This window comes from Beauveria bassiana (genome assembly GCF_000280675.1).
Source record: "Beauveria bassiana ARSEF 2860 unplaced genomic scaffold BBA_S00006, whole genome shotgun sequence".
Classification (NCBI taxonomy): domain Eukaryota; kingdom Fungi; phylum Ascomycota; class Sordariomycetes; order Hypocreales; family Cordycipitaceae; genus Beauveria; species Beauveria bassiana.
In genome coordinates this window covers 861,521-874,072 of record NW_007930841.1, presented here as the reverse complement: position 1 = coordinate 874,072, position 12,552 = coordinate 861,521, and the positions used below count along the sequence as shown (strand labels likewise).

The 12,552-nt window shown below is 54.1% G+C and overlaps 5 protein-coding genes across 5 annotated transcripts; 2 read left to right on the top strand and 3 right to left on the bottom strand.

Annotated features, from left to right (window-relative positions):
• Positions 1-274: 274 nt before the first annotated feature.
• Positions 275-1,468, bottom strand: BBA_03032 (endothiapepsin-like protein; the record flags this gene model as incomplete). The annotated part of the gene is made up of 1 exon (XM_008598129.1): positions 275-1,468. One exon carries the CDS (start codon positions 1,466-1,468, stop codon positions 275-277), a length of 1,194 nt encoding a protein of 397 aa, XP_008596351.1.
• A 2,293-nt stretch (positions 1,469-3,761) lies between these two features.
• BBA_03031 (lipase 2 precursor) lies at positions 3,762-5,093 on the top strand (the record flags this gene model as incomplete). The annotated part of the gene is made up of 1 exon (XM_008598128.1): positions 3,762-5,093. The coding sequence occupies one exon, from the start codon at positions 3,762-3,764 to the stop codon at positions 5,091-5,093; it is 1,332 nt and encodes a 443-aa protein (XP_008596350.1).
• Positions 5,094-5,407: 314 nt separating this feature from the next.
• Positions 5,408-7,056, bottom strand: BBA_03030 (MFS multidrug transporter; the record flags this gene model as incomplete). Its single annotated transcript, XM_008598127.1, has 3 exons — positions 5,408-5,931; positions 5,982-6,769; positions 6,869-7,056. The coding sequence occupies 3 exons, from the start codon at positions 7,054-7,056 to the stop codon at positions 5,408-5,410; spliced, it is 1,500 nt and encodes a 499-aa protein (XP_008596349.1).
• A 1,834-nt stretch (positions 7,057-8,890) lies between these two features.
• Positions 8,891-9,823, bottom strand: BBA_03029 (uncharacterized protein; the record flags this gene model as incomplete). The annotated part of the gene is made up of 1 exon (XM_008598126.1): positions 8,891-9,823. One exon carries the CDS (start codon positions 9,821-9,823, stop codon positions 8,891-8,893), a length of 933 nt encoding a protein of 310 aa, XP_008596348.1.
• A 1,075-nt stretch (positions 9,824-10,898) lies between these two features.
• On the top strand, positions 10,899-11,989 carry BBA_03028 (ubiquinol-cytochrome-c reductase cytochrome c1; the record flags this gene model as incomplete). The annotated part of the gene is made up of 2 exons (XM_008598125.1): positions 10,899-11,307; positions 11,370-11,989. The coding sequence occupies 2 exons, from the start codon at positions 10,899-10,901 to the stop codon at positions 11,987-11,989; spliced, it is 1,029 nt and encodes a 342-aa protein (XP_008596347.1).
• Positions 11,990-12,552: the final 563 nt, after the last annotated feature.

Sequence of the window (12,552 nt, the reverse complement as noted above, 5' to 3'; positions counted from 1 at the left end):
TGGGACACTCTTCTATTCGACAACTGCTTAAAACCGTACATTTATCACAGGCCTACTGTTCTCAAAAATATCCAATGTATGTAGTTGACTTTTATATACTACCAATGTATCATGTACCAGTAAGAACTAGTACCAACTCACAAAACTGTCAATTGAAGATTCCCAGCCGATTGAATGCCATAAAACAAGAGCAAAAATATTACAACTTGGTTGTTCCGAGCCCAGCCTGCCATTAAAGCCCAAAAAAAAAAGAGAGAAAAAATTCATGAACAAATCATTTCTTCTGAGCCCAGCCGAGGCGATTGTTACCAGCGTCAAAGACGACGTGGGCGGCCTTCAACGCAACATCGCCAAAAATACTAAAGGGGATGTTGCCAGCGGCCTGAATACCACCAAAACACTTGGAGTCCGATGCCTGGGCGTAGTTGATGAGCTCGCCAGGGATGGTGATGTTGCCACCACCAACGCTAAAGGAAAAGTTGGGAAGCGTCTCTGCGCAGTCAAAGACGAAACCACCCTGTTGCTGGTCATTCTCGGCGCTCTTGACGTCGGCGTAGTATCCCTCGACGGTCTTGTCGTCGAGGAGAAGGAGAGTCGTGCCAGTGTCGGCGATGCCCTGGACCTCGCCAAAACTGGTTGAGGCGTTGAAGCCCCAAAAGCCATCGCTGCTGTCAACATCGACGTAGCTGACGTCCCTCACCGTGTCGGGAATAAAGCCGAAGAAGTATGTGCCGGGGACCTTGTGGCGCAGGTCGGCAACGAAGACGGGGTCGTCGAGTTGAGGCTTGACGTTGTCAAACCACGTATTTTGCTTATGGGGCTTGACAGTGTTGAGACTGGAGAATGCAAGACCGAGAAGACCATCACCCTTGCCACGAGCAAACTGCCGAGAGACTTCTCTTGCAGACTCGACAGCCTGATTCTGGACGGTAAGACCGCCGATTGTAACGTGGTCGGTGTATACATCGCCAGAGCAGCTGGAGCCATCGCCGTAGGATATCTTCCAATGTGCGCCATGCATCTTCTTGGCAGTGGAGCTCCTCTTGGGGCTGTACTTGTTCTGGGCACCGGCATCAATGGTCTCGGTAGAAAAGACCCATAGATCAGAGCTGCCAGTGTCCAAGTCTAGCCTCATAAACTGATTGTTGTGGCCAACATGGACGTTGACGAGATACTCCAGGTCGTCCATGATAGGCTCGGCAGTGACGCTGCCCCTGCCGCGCTTAAAGTGCTTCTTCTTCTTCTTCTTGTTGGCGTTTTGGTTAGCAGCAGCAAGGGCTACGTGGTCCGGAACGACCTTGCCGTATTTGGAGTAGGCATTGGCGAGAGCCTGAGGGCCGTTGCGGAGATTCCATTTGGGCATGCCGGTCTGCTTCAGCTCGAAAGTGCCAGATTTGCTGGACGTGACACTACCAGAGACAAAGCCGGCTGCCAGAGCGGCGACGAGAAAGCTTCCAAAGGTCTGCATACTGATAATGTGTAGAGCGGTGTAGAGAGAATGGGATAAAGAGAGATACTAATCAAAACTTTCCCTCCACCTAGGACGCGGACAAGGCATCTTTATACTAGTCGCTTTTCGAAGACCGACTTTGACAAAGTTCCAACTGGGCATCGCAAGAGCGCCACAGAAGTGAAAGACCATTTCGATGAAAGTAGTGGCTGACGGAGTATACAAGCATAAAGTGGTTGGAGTCTAGAGGATTAGTTGGTTCGATGGTGGCTGGGAGAACTGGAGTCTGGCTTTTGGTTAAATAAGCGAGCCCCGGCTCCTATGCGACGAATCAGAAGCGTGTGTCATGATTCATTGAGCCTTTTCTTCGTGGACAAAAGGCAGGAGCTAATCGAGTTCTGGACTAATATTCGAGTCCAAAGGCATGCGCCAATGTACATCTCGGCCGGTGTTTTGAGTTTGATGGTCTGCTTGGTCTGGGGTAGGCAGCTTCGAGAGCGAAATACGCCAACGAGGAGGCTGGTTGCCATTTAGCCATTTCGCTATTCGTCGAATCTGCGCCGTCGAAAATGAAAGGGGTCGTCAACGGTCTCCATCCGGACGATTCGACAGAAAGAGCTATAGAGCTTCTTCCTTGAAGCCATGGACCTCGATGTCTCAAGAGTCGCACAGCGGCAGTCGGATCCGAGGCGCCTTCCTGAAGAGGCAAGACAACATGTTTGACAGGGAGTCAATCTTTGCGGCTTTTGGTAAATGCCACCGGCGTGCGGTACAAGGTAAACTTTATTCCTAGTCCCACCCTTTTGTTGACCTCGTGTCGTCTGACCCTAAGCCATCGCGCCACGTCGTTGCCGTGTGTCGCGTCAGGGGCCGCTGGAAGATAAAAGGACGCCTAGCGGAAAGTCAACTAAACTAAATAAGAAATGGTGTCAGGGAACTTTAAATTGCACGCCTCAATACCGATCATCTATGATGCACCCCAGCCACAGTGCCACCGGCCACCTTGATTCGCTTAGGCGGGCATCAAGGACCCAGTACTCGGCAATAAGGCACATCCACGATCAGACGAGATGCCAAGGGTATATTTCTCCATCTAGAAGAAACATGGGCACGTGGGAGCAGAGCACAATCGTCGGCCAACTAGTTGCACCACTGTTGTTGATTGGACGTTCGCCCCAAGTCTGAAGAAAGATTAAAGGACCCCAGCCGTACGCAAATGGAAACGAAGCGTCGCATCCTTCAATATAAAATTCATTTGTAAAGTTTACCGCTTCCCGCCCCCCGGCTTGGCGATTGACAGCTTGGCGATGGGCGTTTTGGAGTCCCGTGTGCTCGAGGTTGGCACAATGGCATTGTTCGGCCTGTCTAGTGTCGTCGCATATCCCTCCCCGCAAAATTCGTCTGCCATTGTGCAGATTTTTGAGTTTCAAGTCGGGTTTATTTCCGAGTCTAATCACGCCGATTCTTTATCCCCTCTGGTCAAAGCACCTAATAATGGAGGCTACCAATCCGTCTGTCCTATGCCACAGCCCAGGGCTTATCTCGCAGAGCTGCAGATCTTAACGGCGAGATAAGCCCTGCAAATTCTATTCTCTTTCATCTCGCTCTAAATAAATGTTGTTTCAAATTTCCCGTAAAGCTCACAAGGTGCTTGTTTTGGTTTGGCCAGGATCGCCAATATGGTGATGCGGCAGAGGACTGTTCTAGTCATGGCTCGCACAGCGCGACTCAGCTGGCCAAATACCTTTACAATCCGTATATACCTTGGCTCGGTGTCTGAGTCGACAAGAGAACTCGCCTTCAATCACCGCTCAAGTGCACATACGCGCGGATTAACCGCTTTCTAAAGGGCCAGCCTTGCGAAATGTACTTGTTTAATCACAAAGCGCTACCCTCGTACGTCAATCCGCGTTAAAGTCTTGAGCCATCTCTGATAAAAGTACATATATCTACTAGAAGTTTGTCTAAACGCGTCGCGGTTGAAGTAGTTGGACCTTTTTTTAGCGTTTGCTCTTTTGGTGTGCCACCCGTAGCTACAGACATCATCTATCGCGGCGCTAAGTGAGCTAGTCAGGTCAGGTCAAAGACAACATTTCTACAGATCTCGCCTCTGTCACGTCAAAGACACATTCCTATAGATTTCGCCTCCATCGTCTTAGGCATGCAAGGTAATCAGAGTCGCATAGAAAATGCGGCAGGCGACGCGCCGCCCTTGATAAATGCAGCACGAAGCGCACAACAGACGGGACGGTCCGCCGTCCCATCATCGTTTCGTTCTCTTTTGCAACAGTCTCTGTGACCCCCCCCTGCTATGCGTCTGGCATTTGGCTTACGACTCCTTGCAGCAGCAGCAGTCGTCTCAGCATGGCGGCGCATGTTCCCTGTGCCCCCCTCGTCGGATAGCTTCTATCACGTCCCCCGCCTAATCAGCAACTACGCCCCCGGCAGCATCATCAATTACCGCCTTGTACCAAACGATGTTGGAGCCTTTGGCGTCAAGACCAATCTTGCTGCCGCGTACCAGATCCTCTACCGCACCAACGACGGCAATGACCAAGCCACGGCTACCGTCTTGACCGTCCTCATCCCACCCAACGCAAATCACAGCGCCGTGTTGACCTTTGTCATGGCCGAAGATGCCGTGAGTATCGACTGCGCACCATCATACGGCATCCTTCTCGAGTCGGAGCTGCTCCGTCGTACGAATTCGGCCACCACCCAGCTGCAGCTGCTGCTCATTGAGGCCGCCATGGCTCAGGGCTGGGTCGTCATCATCCCGGACTTTGAGGGGCCCCAGGCTGCGTTTGTGGACAGCAAGCTCGGCGGCCAGGCTACCCTCGACGGGGTCCGCGCCGCGCTTGCGTCCGGGTGGCTCACCAATATCCAGCGCGATGCTACCCTGACTCTCTGGGGCTACTCGGCCGGTGCGAGCGTCGCGCTCCAGGCTGCTGGCATGCGGCCGACCTACGCGGGCGAGCTCAACATCGCTGGCGCTGCGCTCGGAGGCATGGCCTCTCCGAGCCTCTCCTTGTCCATCTTCACCGACATCAACAAGGGTCCTCACGCGGGCTTGATTCCCGTGTCGCTCATCGCCTTGGGCAGGGCAGACGCCACGTTTCAGGCCTCGCTAGACAAACATTTACGTGCGAGCGCTAGGAATAAATTCTACCTGCCCACGAAGCAGTGTCTGGATGCCAACCTCGCAACCTTCAACAATGCCGACATCTTTGCCATGTTTGAGTGCTGGGACTGTGTGGTGGCGGATCTTGTCACTGCGATTGGCACGCACCACGAGCCCACTCCCGTCCCGCGCAGTGGTCAGATCTTTGTCTACCACTGCGTGCATGATGAGCTGATCCCCATTGATGGAATCGACAAGCAGGTGCAAGATTTCTGCCGGGACAGCGCCATTGTGCACTACCAGCGCGATAATGGCCCCAACTTGAACCACCGCAACTATGGTGTAATAGGCGCGCCGCACGCCATCGAGTGGCTGCGAGGCATCTATAATGGCACTACGAGGCAGACGACCTGCTCCCAGGAGACAGTGACCTCGGTAGATCTACCAGATTGGTTCCTAGACACGTACCCAAACAGAGTTCGTGATCCGCTCGTCAAGCTCGTCGCTGGCGCAACCAAATGACGGCTTGTTTTTTGTTTATAATGTCCATTTCCTGGGTATTCCTCACGACGCAAAATTTTTAGCCGACTGTCATGTAAAAGCTTGTCGTGGTCAGCAGAAGCAGACCCAACCTCATGGCTTTGCGGTTCAAACGGACAAAGTCCTTGTTCTTTACACAAATATTACTGCTTACATAGAACCTGAGCTTCCGAGCTCACCACTGCTTGAAAATTGCAAAAGCCTGGATTGCATTGCTATGGAAAAGCAGTCAATCTCAGTTGACAAAAAAAGGTCAATATTTGGTAGTCTATGTTGCTATTTTCTTGCAGTCATAATCATATCGTCGACTCAGCTTCGACATGCTCCTCCACCCTCGTGTACTCGCTCTTCCTGCGCCAATTTTCACCCCTATAAAAGAGGGCGACCGGGACTGAAATCGCCGCAAAGGTGGCCAGTGCATACGCGGTAAAGCCCCGGCCATAGCCCAAGGCATTGACAAGCTTGTCTATGGCAAGCGGCAGAAAGGCGCCCGCGAGGCAGCGAATGACAATGACGGCAGTCAATGCGGAGGCGGAATAGAGTCCGCAGGCATCAACGACATAGGCAGTGAGTGGCGCAAAGGACATGATGAGGGACATGCGGACCCAGACGCAAGTGATCAGGAAAACATAAATGCTCCAGTTGTATTCGGCGCACCAGCCGTAGAGCGCAACGCCAGGGACAATGGTGATGGCGCCAAAGATGGCAATCGGCAGACGGTATTCCGGGAGCCCGACTCCATTATTGTTGTCGCGGAGCTTGACATAGATGGCATCCAGCCACGATCTGCATACCATGATGCCAATAAATGATCCCAGAGCTGCAGACGTATTAGCATTACGCTTTATGTGGCATACTGAGATTTCTTACCATTGGAGAAGAAAGCAAATCCAGTAGCCGTCGGCGACAAGTGATATATGTCTTCGAGTATGCGGGGCATAGTAATGGCAGCCACGTAAAAATGGGAAAACATAACGGCAATATAAGCGGAAATTGCCATGAGCACGCCGCTGCTGACGAGGACAGTTACGGGCCGCGCAATGGATAGCCACAAGGATTCGTACGTATGTCTGCTGGCGGGCTTATCCGTGTCCGACGTCGGGTTAGCAGCGATTAGCTTGGCGGCGCGACGGCGCAGAATGGCGGGCGTGTACGTCTCGCGGAAGAAGACAAACGAGATGGAGTAGCAGACGGCGGCGAGGACGACGCTGACGAGGACAATGACGCGCCAGCTGAGCGTCTCAATGGCGGCGCCGCTAAAGGCTGGGCCGATGGAGCTGCCGAGGAGCGGCGCAAAGAGAATCATGCTCATGGCGGTGCCTCGCTGCTCGGGGACGAAGATGTCGCCGATAATGGCGGGACCGAGAACGTTGATGGCGACGGCGGCGCCGGTGAGGACGCGAGTAAAGGTCAGGAAGCGCAGCGTCGGGGCGAGGGCGCCGAGGGCGAGGGCCAGGACGAAGACGACATTGGCCGTGTTGAGGACGGGTGCGCGGCCAAAGAGCTCCGAGAGCGAGCCGATGAGCAGCGGGCCGGCGGCCTCGCCGAGCTCCCAGATGGTGACGAGGAGCGCCTCGGAGGAGGTGTCGCCGGGGCTGCCGCCGAGGTCGCGGGATATGCGCCGGGCAACGGGGACGACGGAGACGCAAGAAAAGGTGCTGCAAGCATTGGCGTTAGTACAAAGTTATGCATTATCGCCCGGAGAGCGCGCGAGCATGAGTGTTGCCATGTTGCCATGGCGGGAAGCAGATGCGTACACGGTAAAAGCAGACATGGACAGCAAAAAGACAATGAGACGCTTAAACGACGGCGTCCACTCGAGCGGGTTCTCCCGGTCGCCGTCCGCGTTGAAGCTAGTGGCGCCGGTCCAGTCCGTCAAGGTCTCATCGGCCTCGCGGCGCCCGGCCAGCAGCGGCGCCGATTCGCGATCCGCAGCGGAAGCCATGTCTGGCCTGTGTGAGAGTTGGGCTCGTCGACAGGTTTCCCGGTTATTAGGAAGCAAAGAAGAAAGTCGGAGGGTGGCGGGCCCGAAGAAATTGTAAAAGAATCTGACATTGCGGGTCGAGTTGGTTAGTGTCTGACGGGGCTGAAGCTGTATCATGGCACCCACAGTTTGCGTGCTTTGCGGCGTCAGGGATTCTGTCGATGAAGCAAGATGTTTGTCCTCCCCTTCCCCCCGCCCCTGCCCCTTTCTCTTTGTTGATTGATCTTGAGAAATTGGAAGGAGATACCCGGATCCGATGGACAGGCGTGCGGCCGCGGACAAGTCAGATCACCAGCCTGACACGCATAGCGGCCGCGCGCCAATGACACCGCTAGCAAGGGCTCATGCAGAGTTGATGCGGGAGACCGAGTCGTGTCACGGTGGGATGATGATGCCGTCGCGGAGGTTTCCCGGCTGCGGGCCCTGTGGAAGCTGCAGGACAGGGGGTTTTTCCACATATGCACTTGGTTCCGGCATCCGCTCCTAAGGTCGGCCGATGATCCCAACGCAGTGGCCTTTTGCCTTGATTGCAAGGAGATTGTTGAGATGGATGGGCGTTTGATAGATTTGAACCGATGCTCGCTGATGATCATTAGATTTGTCTCAGGCGTCCGTTTCGTTCAAACGGCCCATGTGGATCAGGGACAGCAAACAACGGTTCTTGCCACACTTGACGAGATGCAGATACGCCAGGGTATATCACGGTGTCATCGGCAGCATAAATCTATGTAAAGTTGATAATAATTACTGAAAGTCTAAAAATATAGACTCGCTATTTATTTCCGACAGTCAGGCTAGTTAGTTAATTAATTGAATCAGGTCTTCCGTATTCGTGTATGTGAGTTGATAAGAGGCTTGATGTGGCTGAGGTGCTGCAGAAGGCGCTGCAGCCACTCTTTGTTTGGCATATATTATGAATTCGCGGAACTGGGTGGCCTCGACACACAAACGGCATGGCACTCTGCTTCGAAAGATTGCATCGATGCATCTGCATGCACCCTGCAGCAAGCCTCATCACCGCATAATGCGCGCTACATCTTGGCGTTTGCCTTGAAAGTAGCTGGGCTGTCCCCCTTGTCCCCCCCAGCCCAGTATGCCCAGCAGCCATTGAGTAACTAGCGGTGAAAGCCTCGTCCCACGTCCGTTCTACACGGATTTCTTCCGGGTGTGACGCGGTAGTTACTGCATTGCCGGTGCCACCAGTCAGACGCAATTTGTGCCATGTAGGTTTGGTAGATGCCTTGAGGCTGACTAGGCAGGTGCCGGCCAGCAGCCCGCACCTCGATCGCCGACTTGGCGGCAGTTCGCTGGCAGGACTCAACTGGTCGTTGGCATCTTTGATGCGCGAGGAGCAATTATGAAATATTCTTTTCTTGTGCATACATCACTATCAATTCTCTCGCACCGCCCAGGTCCCACAATGACTCCCAGGCGTTTCACTGTGCGCCGCCGCGCTGCCTCACCCCATTAACGGCACAGTGGGCAGCAATCCCGACACTCTTGTAGATGCACAGCAATATATACATCCGAGACAGAAAAATTTCGCTCTGAACAACGATAAGGATGCTTCAGGCCTAGTGCTGCCAGCGGCTGACGGAACCACAGCAGCCTGCAGTCACCCCAGGACGCGTGAGCTGAGCTGGGTGCACCTCTGTGTCAAATCAGGTGGCTGAAGTAGGCTGATCATGCCTCATACAATGTGTCGCCCATTTAAAAAAAAATGTATTTACCAGCTCGGCTGGAGCTGAATCGGGCATTATTCACCTCGAAAATGTGCATGTCCTACGGCCCTATGTTAAACTTCATATACTTCGTAGCTCTTCGCAACAGGTGCTTTGCGCAACTGCTGTGAAGGCTGCGGATTCTTGGCCTTTTCGCGCTTCTCATCCTCGACCGACTTTTCTACCCACGCGTCAAAAATGCCAGCGGCTGCCACCAGCGCCACTGAGAGCTGCAGGCCCGCCAGGAACAAGTCCCTCTCAACGTCAAAGCCAATGCTCTCCCCTACCGGCGGCAGCAGATCAAACATGTCTGCAATAGCAGACCAGCCCGCCGCCGCCGGCACCACCAGCACGTCAGCCATGACGAAGCAGTGCGCAAAGGGCAGGCCGGCCGCGCGCGACAGCAGTAGAGCCATGCCGAGCGACAGCACGTCGAGCAGCCGGTAGCGGTGGCCCGCGCCGTACGTGGCCGGCATTGTGCGCAGAATGTAGCGGTAAACGGCGTGCGCGAGGATCCAGACGCGGCTGGCGGCCGTGTAGACGAGCACGCGGTCGTGCGGCGCGAGCGTCGTCCAGCCGCGGTACCGCCCCTGCTGCACCAGCGACGCCCACAGCCAAAACGCCGCCGTCTTGCTGCACCACCCGCGAAAGGTGCCCTCGGCGGGCACGAGCATCCCCAGTCCGACGTGCAGGTACATGGCGAGGTTAACGCAGATGGTAAAGGCGCGGAAGTGGCGCGCGCGAAATGAGGGTGGGGCGCAAAGAAAGTAAGTCACGGAGCCGAGGCATAGCGGGAGCTTGGTGAGCAGCATGAGCATCTCGTTCCAGCTCGAGGTGCGGTCAAAGAGAAGAATGACAGCACTGGCGAGGAGCACTGTGAGGAGCAGCAGCTTACGGCTGACGACAAGGCAGCCATATGCAAAGAGAAGGATGGCAACCAGCCAGAGGTTGAATGGCCAGTCAACCTTGTACGGTGACACGCCGTTGGGGGCTTGCGCCTCTGCCATTTCGGTTGGTTGGTAAGCGGTGGTTTGGTGGGTGGTGAAGTCGGCGGCTCCGCGCCAACCACCGTGGTCATATTCCGCAGGGTTTGTCACGTGTAAGCTTTACATGCAGGCTCTCGTAAGCATCTGGAACGGGCTCTTAGTAATATTTCAATAGAGCAGAACGGGTCAGAAAATAGAAATGGACAAGATCATGGCATATCTCTTTGCGCCGTTTATTGTTTTAGTTAGTTCGATGAGGCGAAGCTGGGCCTCTCCACAGGCGGCGCACGGAACCGAACGCTCGGCAAACAAGCGCTCGCGGTGTACCTGAGACTCGGGATTCTGCTACAAGTCGCATGGAAAGAAAAGATTGAGAGAAGAGGTACAAAGCTGGGCTTCCAATGATTGAGATTGCCAAAGTTCCCGGTAATTGTTGATTTGTAAAAGGCAGCGCAAAACGTCGAATTTTGTGCCATTAGAAACGCAAACGGGCGGGTAACCAAGCTCTCGAAACGAGGCCAAGGCCTGTGGGCGGGAAAAAAGCCAAGAGCCTTATTTTTGCGGAGTATGTAAAGGGTAATCCGTAAACGCCGTTTTTTTACTTTCTCTTCTTGGGGAAGAGAGAAAAGGGGCTCTTGTTGCTTTTGTTAGAATGGGGTCGAGTTGGTTCAAGACGCGCTTTTACCGTGTTCGACGCGATAGATATCGGTACGACTATCGATTAGATAAGCATGGAAACGCCACAACTAGACTAAATGGTTGCGATTAATTGAGTGCTAGGAGGTTCTATTATTCTGAATAAAGACCTACAGTAATAATAATAATAATAAGTATGGCTTTCAAGATGGTCGTGTCAATATGGAGTGCGTGCATCTCTAAATTAGCAAACGCGAGGGATAACGTGGGGCTGGCAACCATCTTGTCCAATGAAAGGTCTCGAGGCCATGAACCCGACCTGCAACCGCTTGAAACGGAAAACTTGCATCCCTTCCTCCTCCTGAACACGGTTTGCTCGCTCTCAAGTCATCTCACATAGACTTCTTGTCAAGTCAAAGCACGTCTTTGTAGCGCCATCAGACGTGTCAGACGCGAAAACATGACGGACAAGGATGACGCCAGTTCCGCGTATCGCTCAAGCATGAGCACCATAGTCTCTACGGCACTACGTGATCTTCAGTACTTTGACCAATATGAGTCCAAGATATCAAACACCAAGCTGAGAAAACGTTTGGATCTGTTATGGCAAAGTAACCAGCACATCAAGTCCGTCCGCAGGCTGACTTGTGAGTTTCGGCCACTGGATGTCAACACTGAAGCCTTGCAGCAAATCAGGTTCAGGGAGAGGGAGTTGAGTCGCTCAGGGTCCGTCCCGACGCCTCCAAGCAGCATCGAGTATCCAGAGCAATCCAGTGTTCAGGCCAGTCTACAAGCCAGTGTGTGTCAGAAATTTCAAGACATGACAATGATTGAGGAACTCATGTCAGAGGACATTGAAACATCGCTCTGTGAGCCCCCCCCCCCCCCCTTGTGCCACCGTATAAACGTCCATTCTGATACCCAAGCACAGCAGAAGCCCGGCTGCCCGTATTGGTGCCCTTTATGGTGCAGCATCACGTCTGTCTAGCTGTGCAGAGCGCCATGGAGGGCGTCTGCTTCGCCCTCGCGCAGAAGCACCTGCCCGAGCTCTTGCGCGAGCGGCAATGGGACTGCCCCGAGGCCGCGAGCCTGCCCACCTGGCTCGACACCATCAACCGCAGCCCCGACGACCTGCGCCTTCCGCCTTACATTCTCAGCGACTCGCGCGCGCACTGCGCCCTGGTCCTGCACGAGGCCGTCGTCGAGCGCCGCCGCCTGTCCTACGACACCCTGCGTCAGGGCATCCACGGCGCCCTCGGCATCATTCAGTCGCTGCCGTCCGAGACGCTCGCGCCCGCCAGGATCTACGCCCAGAACCTCTGCACCGTCGCCAAGCAGCTCCGCGACCAGATGCGCGACCTCGAGCCCATTGCCGCTGGGTACCAGGCCGAACTCGACGAGACGCTCGCCGAGATTGCGGCGAAGCGCGCAGAGCTCGATGCCCAAGAGGCCGAGGCCCGCCAGCATGCCAGAGACGCCATGGCCGAGTACGAGGCCAAGTGGGACGCAGAGTACAAGGCGACCTTTTCTGCCCGAGACGCATTCTGTTGACGGCAAGCTGGCAGTGAATTGTGAAAGGAAAAGGAGGGGCAAGGAGCACACGGCACCGTAGCATTGACTAGTAGCATCATAATAAGCGCGCGAAAGTGCCATAAGCATCGATCTTTATTACCACGTAGCCATTCTGTGCCCTTTAAGCCCCATTTCTCGCTAGCATAAATCTACAAAATTTTAATTGATTGATAAGATATTGTTACTCGTTTCCCTGTGTATGTACTCGACCCAACGCTGAGAGAATCAACATGTTGACAAGGACGAGAGCATGCATAGTATACAGAGAGCAAACGCAACCAGAGAACCCCGCTGCTCCCCTTCTTTTCTTCTTTGCTGTCTTGCTCTTGCGCCTTTCTCGCTGAATAATCCATATTTGAATGCAAACGCGGCGACGAATTGTCTTTTCTCAGCATCAATCTCAGCGAAAGGGTTCTCAGCGAAAGGGTTGCCGTTGCGCTTCAAGAATATCCCGACTCTGAACCTGCATCCAGTTGTGCCGGCAAGGTGCTAGACATGGGCCTCAGAATGCAGCAATGCCTTGAAGCTTCTAGTCAGACTGC